The sequence below is a fragment of the Schistocerca piceifrons genome, chromosome 3 (assembly GCF_021461385.2).
Source record: "Schistocerca piceifrons isolate TAMUIC-IGC-003096 chromosome 3, iqSchPice1.1, whole genome shotgun sequence".
Lineage (NCBI taxonomy): Eukaryota > Metazoa > Arthropoda > Insecta > Orthoptera > Acrididae > Schistocerca > Schistocerca piceifrons.
This window is the reverse complement of record NC_060140.1, coordinates 471660872-471685316: the sequence shown is the minus strand read 5'-3', so window position 1 is coordinate 471685316 and position 24445 is coordinate 471660872. Positions and strand designations below refer to the sequence as shown.

The window sequence follows — 24445 nt, the reverse complement described above, 5'->3', positions numbered from 1 at the left end:
TTGAAGATCCAGCAAAAGACTTCTAGCAGGTGTTAAGAAGTAAAACTGTGTATGAAATAAATAGGGCAAAAGAGGAACTCCACCATTGCAGTCCTAAGTCTGGGGCCTCATCTCACAAGTGATGGGGATGGAGGAATTGGGGGGGGGGGGGGGGGAAGTAACACCTTGTAAATAAAGCTGGGTCCATTTGGCTCCGGATGGTAGCACCTGGTGAGGACCCTTGTCTAGGTTTACTGGGTGAAACCTGGTCAACAGTCTCTCAAAGGTAGAAGGGAAACTCAGATTCCCAACATCAGAGAGAGTGGAAGAACTACATTCAGGACTCACAACCTTGGTTGTATTTTCTTGTGGGCCGTGGGCTACTCCCAAAATAACTTTCATCACTCATGGAAGTGTGTGATGTAAACTATTTTATGCTAGGTGGATAGCCCACTGTACGCCAGTACATGAACAGACATTCTTATTCTGAGGAGCCTGCAACATCACACAGACAAGTCGGAACCTCACCCAAATTTCAATATGAACAATCAACATACTTAGCAACTTTTAATGTAAACTCATTGTTGAAGATCGGAAAAGTATTACAACATACTCATAGCAGTCACTAAAAGAAACGCTATACATGGATACATATACCTTCAACTCCAAAGGTTTTAGGATGTGCAAAGGCAAAGTAGGACCGTGTGTGATGAAAAATGTGCCACATCTTAGAACAGCCTTTATAATAGACAAAAATATCTTAAACCCAATAGCTGACTTTGATTCCCCATTGGAAAGATACTCATTTCTTACATTCACAATCACAAACAAAATCTACACACTCATCAGTGCCCATGTCACTATAAATGAAAATAACAAGAAAAACAAAGAAAATGTGGAAACCTTTTGGAACCCACTAGATGACATTATTCAGAAAATTACTGATAAAAACTTCATCATTCTTCTTGGAGACTGTAATGCACAGATTAGTCAAGAAAAAATATAAGAAAATTGTTGGAGATTATCCTGCCCATAAAAGTCCAAACAGAAATGGCACCAGGCTAATAGAACTTTGCCAAGCACACCATCTAATTCTTAAATTTATAGTTTTCAAAACCTACCATGAAAACAAATGATATGGATATCTCCAATTCTAAACCCAGGATAATTTCAACTCGATCATGTGACAATCACGGCAATTTATCGCAAAGAAATCATGATGATAGGGTACTCCGGGAAGCAAACTTGGATGTGGACCACCACCTCTCTAAAATTAAGTTCAAAGTCATCCTGAACAGGAAATGCAGCATGAAACAAAACAAGGGTCAAAAATACAGCACCAAAAAATATTAAAATCAGATGAATTCATAAAAGCAAAAGAAACAGTTCAGACTCAAAGTTAGGAGGATATCAAGGAAAATCTCTTTACTATGGCCGAATGAATAGCACCCAATATAAAAAGCAAAAAGCATGCCTGGTGGTTGCTAGAATATGATGCCCTCCATGAAACAAGAAAAGAGGCATTGCAAAATTGGTAATCACAGAAAACAGAAGAAATCAATTAATATCATTAGATCATTAGGGTTAGAAAAGTGGTAGATAGAAGTATAAAGAGGATTAATAAAAGTCATGAAAACAGATTTCTTTCCCAAATTGATGAAGAATTTACTAAAAAACACAAAAAGCTTTCACAGAATGTTCAAACAAAGGTTATCAAGACAGAAAGCTTCCACCCTCCAAATTCGAGCTGTAAATGGGACCATTGCTCACAAAGACACACAAAATTGCAAGATACTAGCATGTACTTTGAGAAGCTCCTGAATTGTGAACCCATCCTTGAAAAATTTGAATCTATCCAAAATAACAGTCAGAAGCTGGATTCAGAACCACCAGCGTCTGAAGAACGACAAAAGATAATTTCAGAACTGAAAAATAACAAAGCATACAGAGGAAACCAAATAGTACCCGAAATATGGAAAAAAATCTAACAAAAATGCAATTACATCCCTTTAATGTGTTTTAGATAAAATCTGGAAAGAAGAAGAGATCCCTGCAGAATGGATAACAGCTCTCATTCACCTGATCCACAAGGAAAGCTTAACGACAGGCCCCAACAATTATAGAGGAATATCACTACTGGATGTAACATAACAAGATTCTTTCTTAAGTCCTTTTGAACTGGGCAGAGCCAGAATTGGATCCACAAGTCGGGGAATGCCATGATGATTTTAGAAAGGGCAGGTCATGCTCAGAACAAATACTAGAACTCAAAAACATTATGATATACCACAAATCATGAGCACAGACATATGTAATCTCCTCTGTTGATTTCAAAAAAGCGTATCATTCAACTCACAGAGAATCTCTTTTAGCAGTCCTGAAAGAAATGAATTTGGATAAGAAAACAACTAATACCATAAAAACAATGCTTAAAAATACATTTTTGAAAGTTAAATTCATAGGTGAACTATCAGAACCCTTCGAAATAAAAATGGGTGTGCAACAGGGGGATGGGCTCTCACCATTGCTGTTCAATTGTGCGCTTGAGACAGTAATCAGAGAATGGAACATATATATAAAGAGTGGTACAACATTGGGTTGCAAAAAGAAGAACCTTAAAGTAAATTGCATTGCCTTTGTAGATGATATGGCCCTGTTTGCTGAAACAGTGAAAGAAGCACAGGGATAAACCCTTGAACTGAAGAAACAAGCAGTTAAAAAAACTAATATTATGACAAACATTAAGAACTAACAAACACCTCAAAGTCCAAGAATAAAAGACTGAAATAGTAAAAGAATTTAAATATCTCTGAGAATAGATTAGTTGGAATGCTGGAGATTGCAAAGAAATGGAATCCACAGAAAAACTTGAACTGGCCTTCCAACTAACAAAAGATACCTTAAAAAAGGAGACCCAAAATCATACATCACAAGACAGTGATTAAGCCAGTAGCACTGTGTGCAACAGAAACACTAAACATTAACTTGAGACGCCAAATGGAGAAACTTGAGATAAAGGGGAGAAAAATTTTAAGGAAAATCATACAACTGAAAGTCCAAGGTAATAAGATTGTATACATAAAAAATGAAACTCCCTACAAGCAAATCTAAAAACTTTCAGATGCAATGCCAAAAAAGAAGGATAAATTTTTATGGGCATCTTCTCAGAATGAACTCTTAACAGATTAACCAAACAAATCTTTGAGTTGTTCCATAAAATTTCGGGCATGCAGCTGCATAAATTTCACTTCTAATATTTTGGCTGCATCTTCGGAGTGAGCCAAGGTGACTGATACTCCAGCACTTGCTCCTTCCTTTTAAACTTGTGGATTGCACCATTGTGCATGCGGCCACAGTACACAAGGTCCAGAGACGCTGATTGGTGGCAAAGACATATAATAGAGCACACATGAAATTAGATCTATGACAGTTGCCACAAGGTGATATAAACGAATCACTGCGAGCTGCACCATCACGACGTCTTTGTGAGTGCCTAAGCTGAAGCTGCTACCTCTATTAATCAAATTCATCGCCAACCGAATTTCGATTGCTTATTTCTCTAGTAACTCCCAGAAAATGAATTTCGACGTTATCGTGTGTCAGAGAGTGCCCAGTGTCAATATAGTGCTCTGCCACTATTGATTTATTAGGTTGTAAGACTTGGGTGTACCTGTGGTGCTCTGTGCGTCTCCCATGGACTGTACGTATTGTCTGTCTGATGTATGAACAACCACACTCACAGGAGATCTTGTGAACCCTAAAGTCTATTCACTGAGAGCTGGGACGAAACATAAACAGTGTCACGTGAGCGACTACGCTCGTTTCCAGAGAAAGCATTTGGTGTTCACGTGATATGTAGGGGTGTGGAAAAATCCTTGGCGCATGCTTTGCAGCTGGCGGCATTCGGCTGGCTGCCGAGCTGTCACAGCGGACCTTGAGAAACCTGGGCAACAATGTACGAAATAAATTTAACAATAATGTTAAAATAATGTTAAACTGAGTTCATTCTGTCGAAGCAGATTTATTTTCATTCAGATTGCTAACAAAATGCTCCATTCAAACACAATTAATTGTTAATTTTAATAACAATACCAGTAATAATAATGACAAAGGACGAAACAAGGTTCACTCTGTCGAACTTTAACTGTTTTCATTGAGGTTTATAACGAACCGCTCCTCTCTCTCCTATATAATGCAGTCTAATTTCCACATTTGAGTTTTCACTTTTTCTACGACATGGAGGACGCACTTGTTCCAATCCTCTGCAGTCACTGTTCTTACTGCTTCTTCTAGCAGTACGATAACTTCCGGCATTTTGTATGTTTTGTTTTTCGCTGAAACATAGCCTTTGATTCTGGCCCACACTAACTCGATGGCGTTTAATTCACAGTGGTATGGAGGAATTCTGAGAACAGTTTTCCCTGCATATAAAATAAGAAACCATGCGATGCTATTGGATGCGCACATAAACAGTGAATGCTCAGCGTGACTACAAACACATATACTTACTCTAATAATTAACAACTAGTCTTTCAAGCGTCTTTACAGATGAACTTAAGATATCCCAAAATCGCCGCTGTACAACACCTACTAACGAGCTCACACCTTGCAACTGAGACGGCCACACTGACTGAGCGCCGCGCCTGTGAACCGCACAATGCATTGCTCATAAAGGACAAATGGTTGCACCCATTGCATTCGAACAAACTACAAAATTAAATTCAAACCTTTCTGAAACTTTTCTCGCTTACTATATTTCGGATGATGATTTGGTAAAGTTCTCCATCAGACGTGAGATTTTAATCTATTACTTCACTATTACTGACTCTATTGGGCTGAAAATTTGGAGACGTCATCTAAATATAGTACTGAAGGCAATTATAAAATTATTTTGCTGTGCGACACACAGTTTAGGAGATATGGCGTGATAAATATAGAGTAACGCGAAAAAACAACTTTTCCTGAAAGCTTAAATATTTCTATTTTTCAGTGATAATAAATTTCAATGTAATGTAAAAAAAGGTGTCGGAAGGTAGTTCTCGGATCACTTTATCATGTTCAGGTGCCATATTATAAAAAACATGACCTTCATTTTTAAATTTCTGACGCCCCTGCCTTGTACACCCCTTGACGGCAACGCTGTGGTCACGCGCCTTCCGTGTTTACAGTATGTCTCTTGTTTCGGTGAATGGAGTATAGGTTTCCGAAGCACTAAATCATCTTCAACCAAACCCAGGAGTGCTGCTGTCTTTGGTGAAGGGCAGAAAATCACTTCCACTTTGTGTTTACTGAGAATCTGTCCTATTTTTGACAATAGGCTTCCCACATACGGAAGAAAAGCCATGGATTTAAAACTTTCTGTGTCTTCTTCTGCATCCCTTATACCCGCTGCTGGTTTCAGTTGTAGTGCCTTATGTGGGACGCCTATCATCGAAAATAGGACGGATCCTCAGCAAACACAAAGTGAAAGTTATTTCCTGCCCTCCACCAGAAACAGCAGCACTCCTTGGTTCCATTAAAGATGATTTGGTGCTTCGGAAGCCTGGGGTTTACAACATCCCCTGTAAGTGAGGCCATTCACAAATCATTTAGGTGACATGTACATTCCTTGAGAGATGCAAGAGATACACAAAACGCTGCAAGTACACTCAGCTCTTACAATGTAATAAACTGGCAGTGGCAGAGCACTGCGTTGATAATGGGCACTCTATGGCATACAATAACATAAAAATTTTAGCATCGACTTCATCTTTATGGGACTCAACAGTGAAAGAAGCAATCAAAATTCAGTTGGCAGTGAATTTAATAGAGATGGTGACTTCAGCTTCGGACAAATCATGGAATCTGGCACTTTCTATGATAAACTCACAAAGACGTTGCTACAGCACAGCTCACAGTGATAAATCGATATCACCATGTTTGATCAACCGCTCAGCCATAAATTTAATTTCATGCTTTTGTTATATGTCTTTGCCACCAATCAACGTCTCTGGCGCCTTGTGTATCTGCGGCCACACGCACAGTGGCGCGGTCCGCAGGTTTAAAACGACACAGCAAGTGCCGAAGTGTCAGTCACCTCAGCTCGCTCTGAAGATGGCTGGATGGTATACATCCGAAATTTTATGCAACAATCATTGCGCCACGGAAATATGAAGATGCAAATCTTCGAGTTTTTCCATAACTGCAAAACAAAACTCAACTGGTTTGAAGAAACTCAGAAAGACCTACCAGAACTAAAGATTTCAGCAAAAATCACTAATCAATCAAACAGCTCAATTAATTACTAAAGGTGAAAATATAAGGTTCCAAGACAAATCTACACAAAAACCCAAACACATCATCTCAGAAGAAGAGAAGATCAGAAAGAATGAAGAAATACTGGGCATTGACAAAAGAACACCACACACCAAAAAAAATGATTGATCCAATGCACCCCGAAGATGGTGAAGCGAAAGAAGAGGAAGAAGAAGAACAAAACAGAACTTTGATACATTAAATGCTTTAGCTGATACTTCCCAGAAAAAGCAATGTGTTACAACTGGACACAGACACCACAGCAGAGACAAGTAAGACCAGTGTTTGGCCCTAAGGATTGCAAATTAATTCCGATAGTTCCATGTTCGCTTTGCACAGCAACAGAAGAGTGAAGGGACGGAACCTCAAGTATACCTAAGAAGACAGAGAAGACTCAGTGTCTGGAGGCAGCAAAATATTGCTGGACCTGACAGAGTGGCATATCTGGTACGGAATGTCGAGAGAAGCTACATATATTCTGATAGTAGTAAATTTTGTGTGTGTGTGTGTGTGTGTGTGTGTGTGTGTGTGTGTCCATCTCAGACTACAGTAAAGAGAAATATAGTGTAGTTGCATAAGACAATGTACTATTTAACTGTTCTCCAAGGGTCAGTGACCCTGACATTATAATATATTACTGTAGTAGAAGTATTAGTATTGAAGATCAATTTGAATTCTGGAGAATGTAGAAACATGGAAGGCAATCTGACCCTATGACTTATCTTAGAACAAAGGTTAAGGAATGGCAAACCTAAGTTTACAGCTTTTATAGATTTGGCGAAAGCTTTTGACAATGTCAATTGGAATACACTCTTTGAAATTCTGAATGTAAAATAGGTAAAATACAGGGATCAAATGTTATATTCAACTTGTACAGAAACCATACTGCATTTGTAAGAATTTAAAAATGTGAAAGGGAAGCAGTGTAGTTGACAAGGGTGTGTGACAGGCTTGTAGCCTATCCCTAATGTTATTCAATCTGGACACTGAGCAAGCAATAATGGTGAAGGAATCAAAGGGAGAAGAAATAAAAACATTATTATCGGCCAATGACACTGTAATTGTATCAGAGAGAGCAAATGACTTAGAAGAGCTGTTGAACAGCATGGGCAGTGGCTTGAAAGGAGGACATAAGATGAATACTAACAAAAGCAAAACACGGGTAATGGAAAGTACTTTGATTAAATCAGTTGGTGATGAGGAAATTAGATTACAACACAAGATACCAAGAGTAGCAGATGAGCTTTGCTGGGCAGTAAAATAAAAGACAACAGCCGAAGCAGAGAGGACATAAAATGTAGACTGTCAATGGCAAGAAAAGCATTTCTGAAGAAGCAAAATTTGTTAAAACCAAATATGGATTTAAGTGTAAGGAAGTTTTTACTGAAGGCATTTGCAGAAGTGTCCATGGAAATAAAACATGGATGATAAACAGTTTAGACAAAAAGGGAGCAGAAGCGTTTGAAATGTGGGGCTACAGAAGAACGCTGAAGATTAGATGGGTAGGTAATGTAATCAATGAGGTGGTACAGAATAGAACTGAGGAGAAAAGAAATCTGAAATTGGTTGCCATCAGAAAGACATTATGGGATCACTAGTTTAGTATTGGAGAGTGGGGCGGGGGTAAAAGTTGTAGAGAAAGACAAAGAGATGAATACAGTATGCAGATTCGAAAGGATGCAGGTCATAGTAACTATTTGGAGATGAGGAAGCTTGCACAGGATAGAGTAGTTTGGAGAACAGTATCAAACCAGTCTTCGGACTGAAGACCAGAACAAGAACAACAACAGTAGCATTATTTGTTATTGAAGTTGTAGTGGAGTAACAGTGTTAACAGCAGTAGGTATAAAAACAACTGTAAAATTAATCAAGATAAACTGAAATGGATGAAGGGTGACAGTTATCTTCATAGTGACTGATCCAGTGTTATGAAATTTTGTAAATACCACAACAGTCTCACAGTTCAAGCTTTAGAGCTTTTATCAATTGTATTTCTGACTCTGTCCATTTTCCTCACACTGTGGCCTCACATCATCCATGGCTTCTTAGATCCATTCTTGGTATGCCCACTGTGCCTGTGCCTTTTTTTATCTGTTTACATATTGCTGTTAATTAACTTTATAGTGCTGCATATTTAACAGACACTTATTTGCAACTACGTTTTCTAATTCAAACTAATATTTCTCTTTGGAGCCATGTTAAAACTCCAGCTCTATCTTAAAGTGCATTTTAATGTATCCAGTTTTATGCAGAATCACACGTTAGCAAACTGTCTTCGTCCAGTGACATCTAGCGGATATGTCCCCTCAGTTGTTTGCAACATTGTTGTAAGCACAGTATACCAGGGAAGACCCAACATTATGGGCCATGGTGTTTATCAGTTTATCGCGATTGTAGTCTATGAGGACACTATTTGTGGAAATACATTTTATTTGTTTACTCTGCTCACTTCATGACAGATCAATCTGAAAATCATCATAATATTCAAAACCAGTAATTCAATAAACAAATATTTGTATCAGAGACTGTTGTTCTTATCAAAATTCACAATATGAAATAACGAAAACCTATGGCCCTTTCTGTCACACTAAAGGAAGAGACTGGAAAATGATGCCACAGGAAAACTACATGCAAAGAGCGTACCATCTGAATGTTAGAGCAATAATAGTAGAAAGAAATAAAGGTAAGAAAAACATAAACAGCATAAATTTAATTCAATGTTTAGAATAATTTTAAAAAAATTCATGGAAAGGAAAATGGATTATCATGAAAATTCATTTACAAGCAATTGTTTACATAATGGTGCACTGTTGTCATCAAGAAAGTGGACTATGATAAACAAATAAATCAAAGTGACATAAAATGTAGGAAGACCTATTTCCAAGAATATGACAATTTGAAGCTTATGCACCTACACAAAAAGACAAAAGTGTAATGCTTCAATTTTAAATGAGTAAAAAACAAATGCCCAAATTCACATATTTGGAGTCTACAACATTCAGTGTATCATTACATAACATTTCTTAATTTGTGCCCATGTCAGACTGAAGCAATAAAATTTTAAGCTTTTCGTATAGAGGCACACTCTTTAAATCATCACACACCACAGGAGATGACAATCTTTGTACAGCTACAAGCTCTTGCTGATATTGTGTGGACTGTTGGTTCAGTCTTAAGTTGTCTGATGGTGCACTGGAAAATAAAGCCAGTTTGCAACAAAATATAAAATAAGTATTATAGTGGAACATTGGTACTCCATGTTTCATTTTTAACATGTCTATGTTCCAATGGAATATTCTGCAAATAACAATTTCATTGCTGTATTATTAAGTCTAGAATAACATAGCTCTTAATGCTGTCTTCATTGGGAACAAGATCATACGTATAGCATTTTTGATGTGAACATGAATAAAAAGAGACTGTTTAATGCAGAGGAATACTCACCACAGTGTTCCATTTGAGAAACTATCTCACTAGCAAGCAAATGACAGTTTGTTCCTAAGCCTGGATATTCTTTAAGTGGAACTGCGTAGCGTATTCTATATACTTCTGCAATGAGGTGTAGAAGATCCTGTGCAAAACAAATAAATGAAGAAAAAAGTGGCACTGATGACTCATTACACAAAAAGCACATGTTTTACAATAGTGATACTAAATATGACAACATTTCTGGCATCCTTAATAGTTTTGGTGCCCAAATAGCAATATTCATCTAATGTTTTTAGTCTCTCATTTCTTTTATTGATATTTATGTTACAGATACTTTATTCCTGAGATACCATCCATTCTGTTAAACTTATTTAACAAGCTTTTTGCTGCTTCTGACAGAATTACAAATCACTGACAAACTAAAAATTTTCATTTCCTCTCCCTGAACTTTGGTTCCCTTTCTAAATTTCTACTTGCTTTAAGATGTAAAATAAGGGGAAGGCAACCACTACATTATAGTGGATCGATGCGTGGAGCACAGAAACACACGAAACAAAACAGCATTCACAATAGCCTTCACGCAATATCTCTTTTTCTATAGCTTGAAAGCTAGTGCAAATGCTATCTCCTGTTGCGTGTTTCTGTGCTCCATGCATCGATCCACTGTAAGTCAGGGGTTGGTTTTCCCTTATTTTACGTATGGATCCACCCAGCAAATTTCCATTATTGTTTCTCACTGGTTTTTGGAATTATATAAATTTCCTACACTAGCTGGTATATGTGGGATTAAACAAACTTTAAGTGTTATTATACTGTTAACTATTACATGGTTTTGCCTATGTGGCCATTCTGAAGTGTAAAATATAATGCATTAAATGCATATACCTGAGTTACAGTCAATGTATCTGTCTACGTCAAACGAAATATATTCTTAACAAAAACACATGGAATGGGCTACAACCCTATCTCACTCCCTTCTCAATGGCCGGTTTCTTTTCTTGTCCTTAAACTCACAGATATTTGCAGTCTGATTTCTGTAAAGTTACAGACAGCCTTCAGCTGCCTGTACTTTATCCGTCTTCCCTTCACACTTCCAAAGAGTGTATTCCCCCATTATAAAAAGCTTTCTCTAGAATCGTAATATGCTATAAATATGGATTTGCCTCTCACCACTCTATCATCTAAGATAGACTTAGTGCATAATGTTCCCACACACAGTAGTTCCATTGCGGAGCTTGTGATTCACAGATGCAGTACACAAGGTAATTCCTGAAACTCGTGACTGATCTAATTGATTTGGGTGGTTAGCCACGTAATGTGGGCACTGCACGATTTCTTTGTGCTAGTTCCTGTTTCTGAGTTGTTCTGTAATCTACAGGAACTGATATTTGCCATAATCATACAACGTAAGCTTTCACGGCCAGTATTGTCTTCACTTAAAACTTCCGGACTGATAGGCCGTGGTCGAAGTATAAAACTCGACCCTGACGTTTCGTCTCCGACTGCGGGAGACATCCTCGGAGGCCGCTGTACCTCCGAGGATGTCTCCCGCAGTCAGAGACGAAACGTCAGGGGAGAGTTTTATACTTCGACCACAGCCTATCAGCCTGGAAGTTTAAAGTGATGATATTTGTCATGGTATCTTATTGCCTTCTTGAGACAACAGGCAGACTTAGGTAGCACCATCTATTGCTTCCCCCCATGAACCATAGACCTTGCCGTTGGTGGGGAGGCTTGCGTGCCTCAGCGATACAGATAGCTGTACCGTAGGTGCAACCACAACGGAGGGGTATCTGTTGAGAGACCAGACAAACGTATGGTTCCTGAAGAGGGGCAGCAGCCGTTTCAGTAGATGCAGGGGCAACAGTCTGGATGATAGTCCCCCATTCGGATCTCCGGGCGGGGACTACTCAGGAGGATGTCGTTATCAGGAGAAAGAAAACTGGCGTTCTACGGATCGGAGCGTGGAATGTCAGCTCCCTTAATCGGGCAGGTAGGTTAGAAAATTTAAAAAGGGAAATGGATAGGTTTAAGTTGGATATAGTAGGAAGTTCGGTGACAGGAGGAACAAGACTTTTGGTCATGTGAATACAGGGTTATAAATACAAAATCAAATAGTGGTAATGCAGGAGTAGGTTTAATAATGAATAAAACAATAGGAATGCGGGTAAGCTACTACAAACAGCACAGTGAACGCATTGTTGTGGCCAAGATAGACAGGAAGCCCACGCCTACTACAGTAGTACAAGTCTATATGCCAACTAACTCTGCAGATGACAAAGAAATTGAAGAAATGTATGATGTAATAAAAGAAATTAGTCAGATAGTGAAGGGAGACGAAAATTTAATAGTCATGGGTGACTGGAATTCGGTAGTAGGAAAAGGGAGAGAAGGAAACATAGTAGGTGAATATGGATTGGGGGTAAGAAATAAAAGAGGAAGCCGCCTGGTGGAATTTTGCACAGAGAATAACTTAATCATAGCTAACACTTGGTTCAAGAATCATAAAAGAAGGTTGTATACATGGAAGAAGGCTGGAGATACTAGAAGGTATCAGATATATTATATAATAGTAAGGCAGAGATTTAGGAACCAGGTTTTAAATTGTAAGACATTTCCAGGGGCAGATGTGGACTCTGACCACAATCTATTGGTTATGAACTGTAGATTAAAACTGAAGAAACTGCAAAAAGGTGGGAATTTAAGGCGATGGGACCTGGATAAACTGACTAAACCAGAGGTTGTACAGAGCTTCAGGGAGAGCACAAGGGAACAATTGACAAGACTGGGGGAAAGAAATACAGTAGAAGAAGAATGGGTAGCTTTGAGGGATGAAGTAGTGAAGGCAGCAGAGGATCAAGTAGGTAAAAAGACGAGGGCTAGTAGAAATCCTTGGGTGACAGAAGAAATATTGAAACTCATTGACGAAAGGAGAAAATATAAAAATGCAGTAAATGACGCTGGCAAAAAGGAATACAAACGTCTCAAAAATGAGATTGACAGGAAGTGCAAAATGGCTAAGCAGGGATGGCTAGAGAACAAATGTAAGGATGTAGAGGCTACTACAGGTATGACAGGTACTGCCTACAGGAAAATTAAAGAGACCTTTGGAGAAAAGAGAACGACTTGTATGAATATCAAGAGCTCGTATGGGAACCTAGTTCTAAGCAAAGAAGGGAAAGCAGAAAGGTGGAAGGAGTATATAGAGGGTCTATACAAGGGTGTTGTACTTGAGGGCAATGTTATAGAAATGGAAGAGGATGTAGATGAAGATGAAATGGGAGATATGATACTGCATGAAGAGTTTGATAGAGCACTGAAAGACCTAAGTCGAAACAAGGCCCCGGGAGTAGACAACATTCCATCAGAACTACTGACAGCCTCGGGAGAGCCAGCCCTGACAAAACTCTACCCTCTGGTGAGCAAAATGTATGAGACAGGCTAAATACCCTCAGACTTCAAGAAGAATATAATAATTCCAATCACAAAGAAAGCAGGCGTTGACAAATGTGAAAATTACCGAACTATCAGTTTAATAAGTCACGGCTGCAAAATACTAACGCGAATTCTTTACAGACAAATGGAAAAACTGGTAGAAGCTGACCTTGGGGAAGATCAGTTTGGATTCCGTAGAAATATGGGAACACGTGAGGCAATACTGACACTACGATTTATCTTAGAAGCTAGATTAAGAAAAGGCAAACCTACGTTTCTAGCGTTTGTAGACTTAGAGAAAGCTTTTGATAATTTTGACTGGAATACTCTCTTTCAAATTCTGAAGATGGCAGGGGTAAAATACAAGGAGCGAAAGGCTATTTACAATTTGCACAGAAACCAGATGGCAGTTATAAGAGTCGAGGGACATGAAAGAGAAGCAGTGGTTGGGACGGGAGTGAGACAGGGTTGTAGCCTTTCCCCGATGTTGTTCAATCTGTATATTGAGCAAGCAATAAAGGAAACAAAAGAAAAGTTCAGAGTAGGTATTAAAACCCACGGAGAAGAAATAAAAACTTTGAGGTTCACCGATGACATTGTAATTCTGTCAGAGACAGCAAAGGACTTGAAAGAACAGCTGAACGGAATGGACAGTGTCTTGAAAGGAGGATATAAGATGAACATCAACAAAAGCAAAACGAGGATAATGGAATGTAGTCGAATTAAGTCGGGTGATGCTGAGGGAATTAGATTAGGACCTGAGACATTGAAAGTAGTAAAGGAGTTTTGCTATTTGGGGAGCAAAATAACTGATGATGGTCGAAGTAGAGAGGATATAAAATGTAGACTGGCAATGGCAAGAAAAGTGTTTCTCAAGAAGAGAAATCTGTTAACATCGAGTATAGATTTAAGTGTCAGGAAGTCATTTCTGAAAGTATTTGTATGGAGTGTAGCCATGTATGGAAGTGAAACGTGGACGATAACTAGTTTGGACAAGAAGAGAATAGAAGCTTTCGAAATGTGGTGCTACAGAAGAATGCTGAAGATTAGATGGGTAGATTACATAACTAATGAGGAGGTACTGAATAGGATTGGGGAGAAGAGGAGTTTGTGGCTCAACTTGACTAGAAGAAGAGATCGGTTGGTAGGACATGTTCTGAGGCATCAAGGGATCACCAATTTAGTATTGGAGGGCAGCGTGGAGGGTAAAAATCGCAGAGGGAGACCAAGATATGAATACACTAAGCAGATTCAGAGGGATGTAGGCTGCAGTACTTACTGGGAGATGAAGAAGCTTGCACAGGATGGAGTAGTGTGGAGAGCTGCATCAAACCAGTCTCAGGACTGAAGACAACAACAACAACAACAACAACAACAACAACAACAACAGCTATTGCTTTTTTCAGATGTAATTGTATGTTGTTTCTATTTTACTGGTTTTATTAATGGAGTTATCTTTGTCTTTCCAAGTGTGTCAGTAGTTACCGATTGTGTATACGAACATATGACATATGGATGAACGTTTACTTCTTTATGTTGTTCTGTAATTATTACCACCTAATATATAGTCCAAGAAAATTACTGTGTTGCTAATATGTGCAATTAACCCTAGAAATAATGTGTGCGCACGCCAGACACGGTAACACAGTTACCAACAGATCAGCAAACACCCAAACGGAACATGGCCATGCAGAATGTCTTGTGGAATGGAGCACTCATTCCACAACAACTAGCACGGACAGACACCAAGGCGAAATATATCCTCTCTAGAAGAATGATACTTATGTTCTCATGAATTAAACTATGGCACACCACTCAAAAATGTAATGCGCATGCTGAATGGCTGTGTGTGATAACTTACCATAAAAACATTATGATGCAGTGTTGTTCTCCGATCACAGATGCACAGTTTCACAATGATCTTTACGTCAGAGAATTGTATTTGTGCATCTCCTGTTTGCCCTAGGGCTATCTGAGCGAGAGGTACCTCATATTCTGTTTTTGTGCTTTTCTATACAATGAAGATGAAAAGAAAAATTAATGGTATGAAAATTAATTTGTTAAATGGAACAATTAACCAAGAAAAAGTTTTTTTGAGAATCAATACCTAATTAAAATATAAAGCACAAATTATAAGGCATGTATCTGTTAGAAAATGTTGAGTGCTACAGTTAAAAATTCCAGGCTGCAAGGCTGTATTCAAAGTATAAAACTATTCACTGATGTTTCATCCCCGTCTGTGGGAGAGATGTACAGAGAAAAGACGATGCCCTTTTTGCAAGACACTATTGAGGAAATTTAGAGAACTGGTACACGAGTCCACCTGCAGATCAGTTTCACTGTCACCAATGTATGTTTCACATAAGGACCACAAAGATGAGATGAGAGAAACTAGGGCTTGAGGAATACATATGTAGATGTAGATGAACCTACAGGAACAAACATTATCTCTTGATTGCTTCCAGTTTTCCTTGTTCTGGCTCTAATGGAACAAAATCTCATCAGTGCTAGCATGTCAGTGCTTAGTATCCCCATTATTAATGTCAACTGTGTAGTCACTTACCTGGCTGAGTGCTCAGCTAGCTTATATCCCAGAAATCCCACATGACTTGGGATCCAAGGAAAACAACTGAATAAGCTGTACAGTCAAGATCATGAAGGTTGCAAATAGTGGACAATACTAGTGGTGAGCTTTCTTCCTGATGACAAGAGAGGTTTCTCTAACAAAGAGTGTTGATCCTGGCCTTCAGCATGTACAAAGCATATACCGGGTTTTCTGCATCTACTAGAGGCACCATGTTCAATGATTTCAGCATCTTGAAATTCTCTAATGATTAAGAGGAAGCTATGTTGGGAAACAATACAGGTAACATAAGTTTTTGGCCTTGGACCTTGTACATACCTGTGGAGGATCACATGAGGTCAATTCTTGAGAAGGGAGGTGCAAGTCCATATGAAGAATTTGCAAACTTATTCTGATTTAGAAGTCTGTACTGGGTCAGTTGTCACGGGCTTGACACTATTGGGAGTGGAAAAGAATTCGGTAACTGAGATGGCTAGAGAAATGGTGGATGGTAGTTGCATAACTGAGTAGTAGTTGGCAGCATCACAAGAACATACCCAGGATCTTAGCAAAGAAAGGAGGGAAGGTAGGACACAGTCATATTAGATTCACGGTGAATGGCAAAACAGTTCTGAGATTTTGTGACAAACTGTTCTAAGAACACTTACTGGAAGGTAACAAGATAAACAGAAAAGAGAAAAATCACTCACACATAATCAGCATTTAACAGGATCTCTTAAAGTGCACAATGCACAACAAATAGCAGTTGCACTTCTTTGAAAGATACTATCATCTTCTTGTTGAAATGTGTGCCAACACACAAAGAACTCCAAACTTAAAGAAAAATAATAGAGAGAATGAGGACCATACAGAGAATGAGGACCATACAAAGTCATGCCCACAAGCCACAACAATAAAAATTTACAGTGATGATTGTCTCCATAAAGAATCACGAGTTATTTCAAGACAAACAATTTCCGTTATTTCATGTCTGCATGGTAAAAGTTTGTTGTGTAGCTAATTGAAGCCATACTGGTAGTGTTCAAAAACTGTGCCACTGTGTAATTATTTTGAAAAATGCTATTTCTACATCAGTTACAAATCACACTTACTGTTTTACCTATTTATTTATGACTATAAATTCAATTTTCAAATAGCTTATCATAAAGACCCCGCATTCCTTAAATTTCAAAGATTTTCCATTAACCCTGTTGTTATAATCACATTTTTGCCTGAATAATGTTAAGCAGCATGTGATATTGTCACTGTTACACACGCACACAACAACATACCTTACAGCTGTCTCCAACTGGTGCAAGTTGTTAATGGAGTATCTCTCTGAAATTCAAGCAAAGCTGCAAATGCACATTCTCTTTTAAGGCCCCCCCCCCCCACCCCTTGCAGATAAAAACAATGCTACAATAAAAACAATACTACAATAATTCCAAGAATTGTATGAGTGGGGATTAAAATCCTCTTTCAACAAGATAAAAAATTGCCCTGTAGGCCAAATGTGTCTAAAATTTGGCATGTTTGAAATGTTACAGCCTGATAAATCTTAGCCTAATCTCATGCAGTGCTGTGAGCCACAGATACATCAGAATACAGCTAGCCACTTACAAAATGGCACTTTTAAGATGCAGAGTACTGTAAGCCAGGATTGGCCATGCAATAAGTCTCGACAGGACCTTTGACTCTGCCACGAAAATTACTCCATCTCTTAGTTCTTTAAAACCTGGGAATGGACTTATGAAATAACATTTCAAACAAAAAGGCTCTGTTTCATTACATAATATTGGTATGACATTTAAGTATAACAACAGACACATAGCAAAACAATTCAACAAAATAATGTGAAAGAAACATCAATTCAAACACAATAAAAACCCATGCACCATAATCAAAGCCCTGAGTTACCCTTTGTCACTAGTTTAGAACACACAAGATGGTCTTCTTACCCTAAACTGAACTCTCTTAATTACACTCACTTCTTTTGACATTCATATTTCTAAAAAATGTTTAATAGAAGTAAAATAAAGGAAAGGAAATCACTTGCCTACAGTGGATTGATGCATGGAGCACAGAAACACTAGCTTTCAAGCACTAGCTTTTTTCTAACCTAAGTGCACACATTCACACTACAAACTATTTCCACACAATTATTTTTCCCATAGGTGCCCATTATGAGCAGCACAAAACCTCAACAATGTGATGGACTCACGTTAGCGAGAGAACATCTGAAATGGAACCTGGCTCACTGGCATGGGATACTCTTTGCAAACAAGTGAACGCTTTGTCTGATGTCTAATGACTGTCATAGAAGAGGACAGGATGGAAATAGAGAAGATTCAAAGAGCAGCAGCAAATTCCATTATAGGTTAATTTAGTAAGTGCAAAAGTGTCATGGAAACACTGTCAACTCCAGTTTCAGATGCTGCAAGACAGGTGTTCAGCTTCACAGTATGGTCCACTGACAAAATTCTGAGAGTATACACTCCTTGAAGAGTCAACCATTATACTGCTCCTTCCTATGTATATCTCGCAAAAAGGCCGTGAAGATAAAATTATAGAGATTACAGCCCACACAGAGGCTTACCAGCAATCTTTCTTCCCACAAATGACATGCGACTGGAAGAGGAAAGAGGGGGAGTGACTGTTACACAAAGTACGCTCCGTCTGGCCACTAGGCTTGCAGAGTACAGTTATAGAAGAGAGTTGAATGTGCCAATACCAATGAATGCATCAGGCTTGATGTCCCAGCAGTTCCAAATGTATATGAGTCAGTTACGTTTTCTGCCAATATCTTTCATTAATGGCAAATGCCTCTCGTCACTACCATGAACTGCGCAGTGTCAGGATAGAATCCTCCAGTCTAAAGTGTAGCCTTACGATCAATATTTGGTGATGAGATCATTACACTACCACCTCCAGAACATCTCCCTATACGAGGGAGGAGTCAACCAAATGAGACTGCTGTATCTGCTAACATGTACCTAAGTGACTATGCTTCAGATCACTTGCAATTTAAATTATGCCATCACAGGAAACCACCTTCCACGTTGGAAACCCTGGAGCTGTAGGTTACAGGCCCTTTTGATAAGTAATATCTCTACCATCTTGTGAACACTCCACGCTAACGAAGTGTGGGCTGGAGCAACACAGTACTGAATGTTATCTCTGAGCAGGTTTTGATTTCACAGATTTGAAACAATACCTTTACGTTGGTTATTGTTTTGTTGCTATTTTACAGTAAAGTAATAGTTTCTATAGAGCTTATTCTTTCACCACCTGCTCCCTGGGAACCTACACCCACATTGTTCACAGATATGCAAGTGGCGCAAAACTTATTTGGAACAATTTAATTGTCTGTGTTTGTGTGCTATGGGACGCAGAGTAATGCTACAATCAGGAAAACTGAGTGATGATTTGGAAGGTACAACAGGATTTATTGAAATTCCAGCATTAGAAATCAACCTGCAGAAATGGAAAGTTGTAGATGCTTCAACTGTTGTAATGTGTGTTGTGGAATCAGCCATATGAACCTATTTTTCATTACAGTAATGAAAGATAAAGGAAACACTGATATTTCCAGGGCTGACAGATATTTCCGTTTCTTTTGAAATTATATTTTGACTGTATTAGACATTAACTACTCTGAAACCAGTGCTTCTGACTACTTACAATAAATGACATTTTTGCGTTATGCACAGCTCTACATTACTTTTGACAAGATTTATAATACGGTGGTATTTCCACAGTTCTAAAACTTGAAAAAAATCATCAAGACGGGGAGTGAATCAAGCTTCTACAAGTTAGGGGCAACAATATTGAACATGACGACAATATAATGAAGTTCACAATTTTATTATTTAGCAACCAGCCCAGTTCCTAAACTTGTTTCATTTAAGGTTTTGTTCATATTTATTGAGCTTAAGAATTGGGGAAAACGCAATGTGATTCTTTGTGATTTTATAAAAAAGAAAATCAAAATCCAAAAATGGTTACAGCACAAAGAGACAGAATGGCAGGCAAAACAGAAAGCAGTGCTCCAAGCTTTCCCCTTCCCTCCATAACAGATGGGTCCCTCTTAGCTTAGTGTCTGAATGACCTGCCCCTCCCCTCCCTCCCAACCAATTCATTTTTCCTCCCTAAAGAAGCCACCTATTGCACCAGAAGCTAGGAGTATTTTTTTATGATTTGGAAGTTGAGAAACATGTTTCAGATGACGTACAGCACTTGCAAGCAAAGTTCCACACAATAACAACATGTCACTTTTGGCTGCTTATTCTTGTTCCATGATACAAATATTTTCTTAATAACTATGTGTATCAGCACATCATCATCTTGCAGTAGCAGGATGTTGTCATGTACTGCCATCCAGAGTTACTGAAAGCTGAATCAAATGTCATGATGTTTCCTACTAAAGTCCTTGTCCAATCCCATGTTTTACACCTTCTTAAATGACTTCTACAATGACAGGACATTCAAGTTAATACTGTTCCATTTTTCAACATTTCACTCTACCTTACACTGCCAAAATGCCACAATTGATTTCCTGCCTGAATTGCTTCTCTGGTATTTTCTGAAGACAGTAATTTTTTTTTTATTACAGTAAGATCTTGGTAACTGAGTCCTAGAAATTTGAGAGGGAGTGATCAGTGGCTGAGATGGGTGTGCATACACTGTTTACAATCATGCCCACTTTAGCAACTATTGTTGTTTCAATTGTCGACAGTCAGCCAGTGTCTGCTCAGGGTCACTGCGGTGTGCATGTGTAGTCAGGTCATGTTATCTATTTATTATTGTTCCTGACATTGTTTCCCCAGTGAGTGCTAACTCTTCAATACAAAACAGGAAACTTCCCTCTTTGGAGATAAAAGTTTTAGCACTGAAAAGATTGGAAGAGGGGAGACTACAAAAAAGATAGCAGCAGAGTTGGACATAGATGAAATAACAGTTGGTGACTGGCTACAAAACATTTGTGCCAGGGGGAGAGGGGAAAAAAAAAAAAAAAAACTTAAGAAGCAAAAAATTTTCATTCAAGGCAATTCTTACTCTTAGACAATGCAGGATGTCACCCCGATGCCGAAGAACTTCATAGTCTAGACATTTAGGCAATTTTTTTACCTCCAATATTATTAGCCTTGTCCAAGCAATGTCTCGAGGAATGCTGGCATTTTTGAAAAAAATATATTGGCTTAAGTTGTTGCAATCACTTCTGCACTCTACAGAAAATGAGCCCCAATCAATAGAAGCTGCCCTGAAAATATAATTTTTAGGATATTGAATATTGGTTTGCAGAAGCTTGGGATCATTTACAACCAGAAACACTGAAGAGATATTGGGAAATTCCCTCAGATCAACACAATGAAAACTAAAAAAAATAATGAAAGCAATAGTGACACAGCATCAGAATAAAATGAAAAGAAATATTTATCATATCTTGTGGGACATTTTTCTAGGTCTGAAAATGCAAACAGCAATTAAGTGGACACCAGCTGATGTCAGGCTTCTACAACAGTAGTAATAGTTGTACAGTAGTTCATGTAATATGTATGGGTTCAAAGTGAATGTCTGAGTTTCTACAATTGAACATTATTTCTAAAACAAACTGTAAGTAATATGCTAACTGATGAAATAACTGTTTACTGTAAAAATGCTGCAAACATCAAGTTCTGAATCTGTTTTTAAATAAAATTTCTCTAAAATTTTTACTCTTCGTGTAATTCAAGTTTTCTCAAATACAAGCTCTATTTGGTCCCAATTACCTTGAATTACCAAGATTGTACTGTAACATCTCAAATTCTTTTCTGGGTATTATTCAAGTGATTCATTTACAAATTTGTGATATCTGTGTGCTACTCAATTTTCTCCAAATCATCACTTCAGTAGCATGATATTGGTTCTCCTGATGTAGGTCAAGTGGTTTCTTTTCACATCCCAAATCCCTCACTCATTCCAAGAATATCTCTTAAAACTGGGTCTTTAAACTCTGCCTTCTGCAAAACGCAACATTTTAGTAATTACCTGGACATGTTTCAACACCTATATGTCATCCCCTGCACGTCTATTATTTCAAACCCAAATTTAACTTGCGAACACAGAAAAAAAAAAGTGAATGTCAGCATTCAACCTCAACCAAGATGATTAAATTGGAATCATATCTCCTTGAAAACTCCTTCTATACCATAGATGAATTCTTGAATAGGAATAAATAAATCTATAAATATAGTATATATATTATGTGCCATTTAAGGGAATGGGGTAAATAATAGAAATATTAATCTTTAACTCTGTATATATATAATGGAAGGAAACATTCCACGTGGGAAAAATTATATATAAAACCAAAGATGAGGTGACTTACCGAACAAAAGCGCTGGCAGGTCGATAGACACACAAACAAACACAAACATACACACAAAATTCAAGCTTTCGCAACAAACTGTTGCCTCACCAGGAAAGAGGGAAGGAGAGGGGAAGACGAAAGGAAGTGGGTTTTAAGGGAGAGGGTAAGGAGTCATTCCAATCCCGGGAGCGGAAAGACTTACCTTAGGGGGAAAAAAGGACAGGTATACACTCGCACACACGCACATATCCATCCACACATACAGACACAAGCAGACAACCTTGTGTCTGTATGTGTGGATGGATATGTGCGTGTGTGCGAGTGTATACCTGTCCTTTTTTCCCCCTAAGGTAAGTCTTTCCGCTCCCGGGATTGGAATGACTCCTTACCCTCTCCCTTAAAACCCACTTCCTTTCGTCTTCCCCTCTCCTTCCCTCTTTCCTGATGAGGCAACAGTTTGTTGCGAAAGCTTGAATTTTGTGTGTATGTTTGTGTTTGTTTGTGTGTCTATCGACCTGCCAGCGCTTTTGTTCGGTAAGTCACCTCATCTTTGGTTCTGTGTGTGTATATATATATATATATATATATATATATATATATATATATATATATATATATATATATATATATATATATATATAGTTTCACTTGCACCAAATTAAGAGGAAATCATTAAAGAAATTCATAGGTTGAAAAACAACAAAGCATCTGGTGAAGATGTAATTGTTGCAGAACTTTTAAAGGCAGCTGGTCCAAAAACCGTTAAAGAAATTACTTCAATCATGCAAAACATTTGGCAAACTGAAAAAATTCCTGATGAATGGAAAACCGCCTTGATTCACCCACTTCATAAGAAGGGAGACAAAACTGATGTTAATAATTACAGAGGAATTTCTCTTCTTCCAGTCACATACAAAATCCTCTCTCAACGTCTTCTGAACCGAGCACAACAACAACTTGAATGGAAAATTGGCGAATATCAAGCAGGTTTCAGGCCAAATAGATCTTGCCCAGAACAGATTTTAGTCCTCAAACTAATTCTCAGACATCAAAAAATTTACAATAAAAAACTAGTTTGTACCTTTGTAGATTTTAGAAAGGCTTATGACTCAGTGGATCGTGAATCTCTTTTCCAAATTGTGAAAGAACAAGGCCTGGATCCTAAAACCACGGCAATTATCAGAGACACGCTAACTGGTACAAAATCAAAAGTAAAGTTCAGAGGAGAAATTTCAGAATCCTTTGAAATAAAAACAGGCGTGAGGCAAGGTGATGGACTCTCTCTGTTGCTATTTAACTGCGTTCTAGAAAAAGTAATACAAGAGTGGCGCAAACGAAAATTGGAGTTCAAAATTGACCAACCAGTGAAATTAGGACGAACAAATATTCGAATAGACTGTTTGGCCTTTGCAGACGACTTGGTTATTCTAACGCAGGACATCCAAATTGCTCAGAAACAAATAGAAATTCTTAAAGAAACAGCAGAAAGAGTAGGTCTCCAAATCTCATTTGAAAAAACACAGTATATGACTAGCAACAAACTGGCACCCAAACTTTTGGAAACTAAGTATGGAAAAATCAAAAGAGTTTCGCAATTCAAATATTTAGGTGAAACAATCTCAGAGACTGGTCTAGAAAAAATTGGAAATGAAATTCGTTGTCAAAAGATGGAGACAGCTTTTAGACTTACAAAAGGCATCTACAACAAAAAATGTCTCTCGAGGTACTCTAAATTGAGACATTACAACACGGTCATAAAACCAGAGTGCCTTTATGGGGCTGAAACGCTAATTTTAAACAGAAAAAAGGACATTCAAGAAATCCAAAAAAGAGAAAGAAAAGTAATCAGAAAAATTCTAGGTCCAAAATATACTGAAGAAGGAACATACAGGCTAAGAGCAAATAGTGAAATTCAACAATACACCAGCATATATTCGGATATGAAAAAACGCAGATTAAAATTTTATGGGCATATTACAAGAATGGATGCTACCAGACTAACTAAACAAGTAGTGGAATTCTACGAAAATCGAAGTAAAGCTAAATTTGAGACAATAAAATGGATTGCTGCTATAAAAGAGGACATGAAAGAGGCAGATATAAAACAAGATGAAATTCAAGACAGAAAATTATTTAGGCAAAAAATTCATGACTGGGTAGTTGGTCAAGCTGAAAAACCAAAGAAAACTGGAACCACATGGTCTAATGAAAGGAAAAGAGCTCATTCCGAGAGAATGAAAACAATTTGGGCAGAGAGAAAGTCTAAAAGAAAATAACTGAATGCCCCGTGATTGTACTTCACGTGGTCCAGTAGGGCCCAAACGTGAATAATAATAATATATATATATATATATATATATATATATATAGAAGGAAACATTCCATGTGGGAAAAAT

The 24445-nt window shown here is 38.0% G+C and overlaps 1 protein-coding gene across 6 annotated transcripts in view; it reads right to left on the bottom strand.

Annotated features, from left to right (window-relative positions):
• The window catches only part of LOC124787697, a 142325-nt gene that overhangs the window by 55538 nt on the left and 62342 nt on the right, over nt 1–24445 (bottom strand). For 5 of the 6 annotated variants that reach the window (XM_047254527.1, XM_047254529.1, XM_047254528.1 and 2 more), the window contains 2 exons: nt 14999–15148; nt 9718–9844 (listed from right to left, as the gene is read on the bottom strand). In XM_047254527.1, the coding sequence (XP_047110483.1) occupies nt 9718–9844; nt 14999–15148 (277 nt within the window). The remainder of the gene's footprint in view (nt 1–9717; nt 9845–14998; nt 15149–24445) is intronic. The other variant, XM_047254532.1, reaches the window with a different exon arrangement.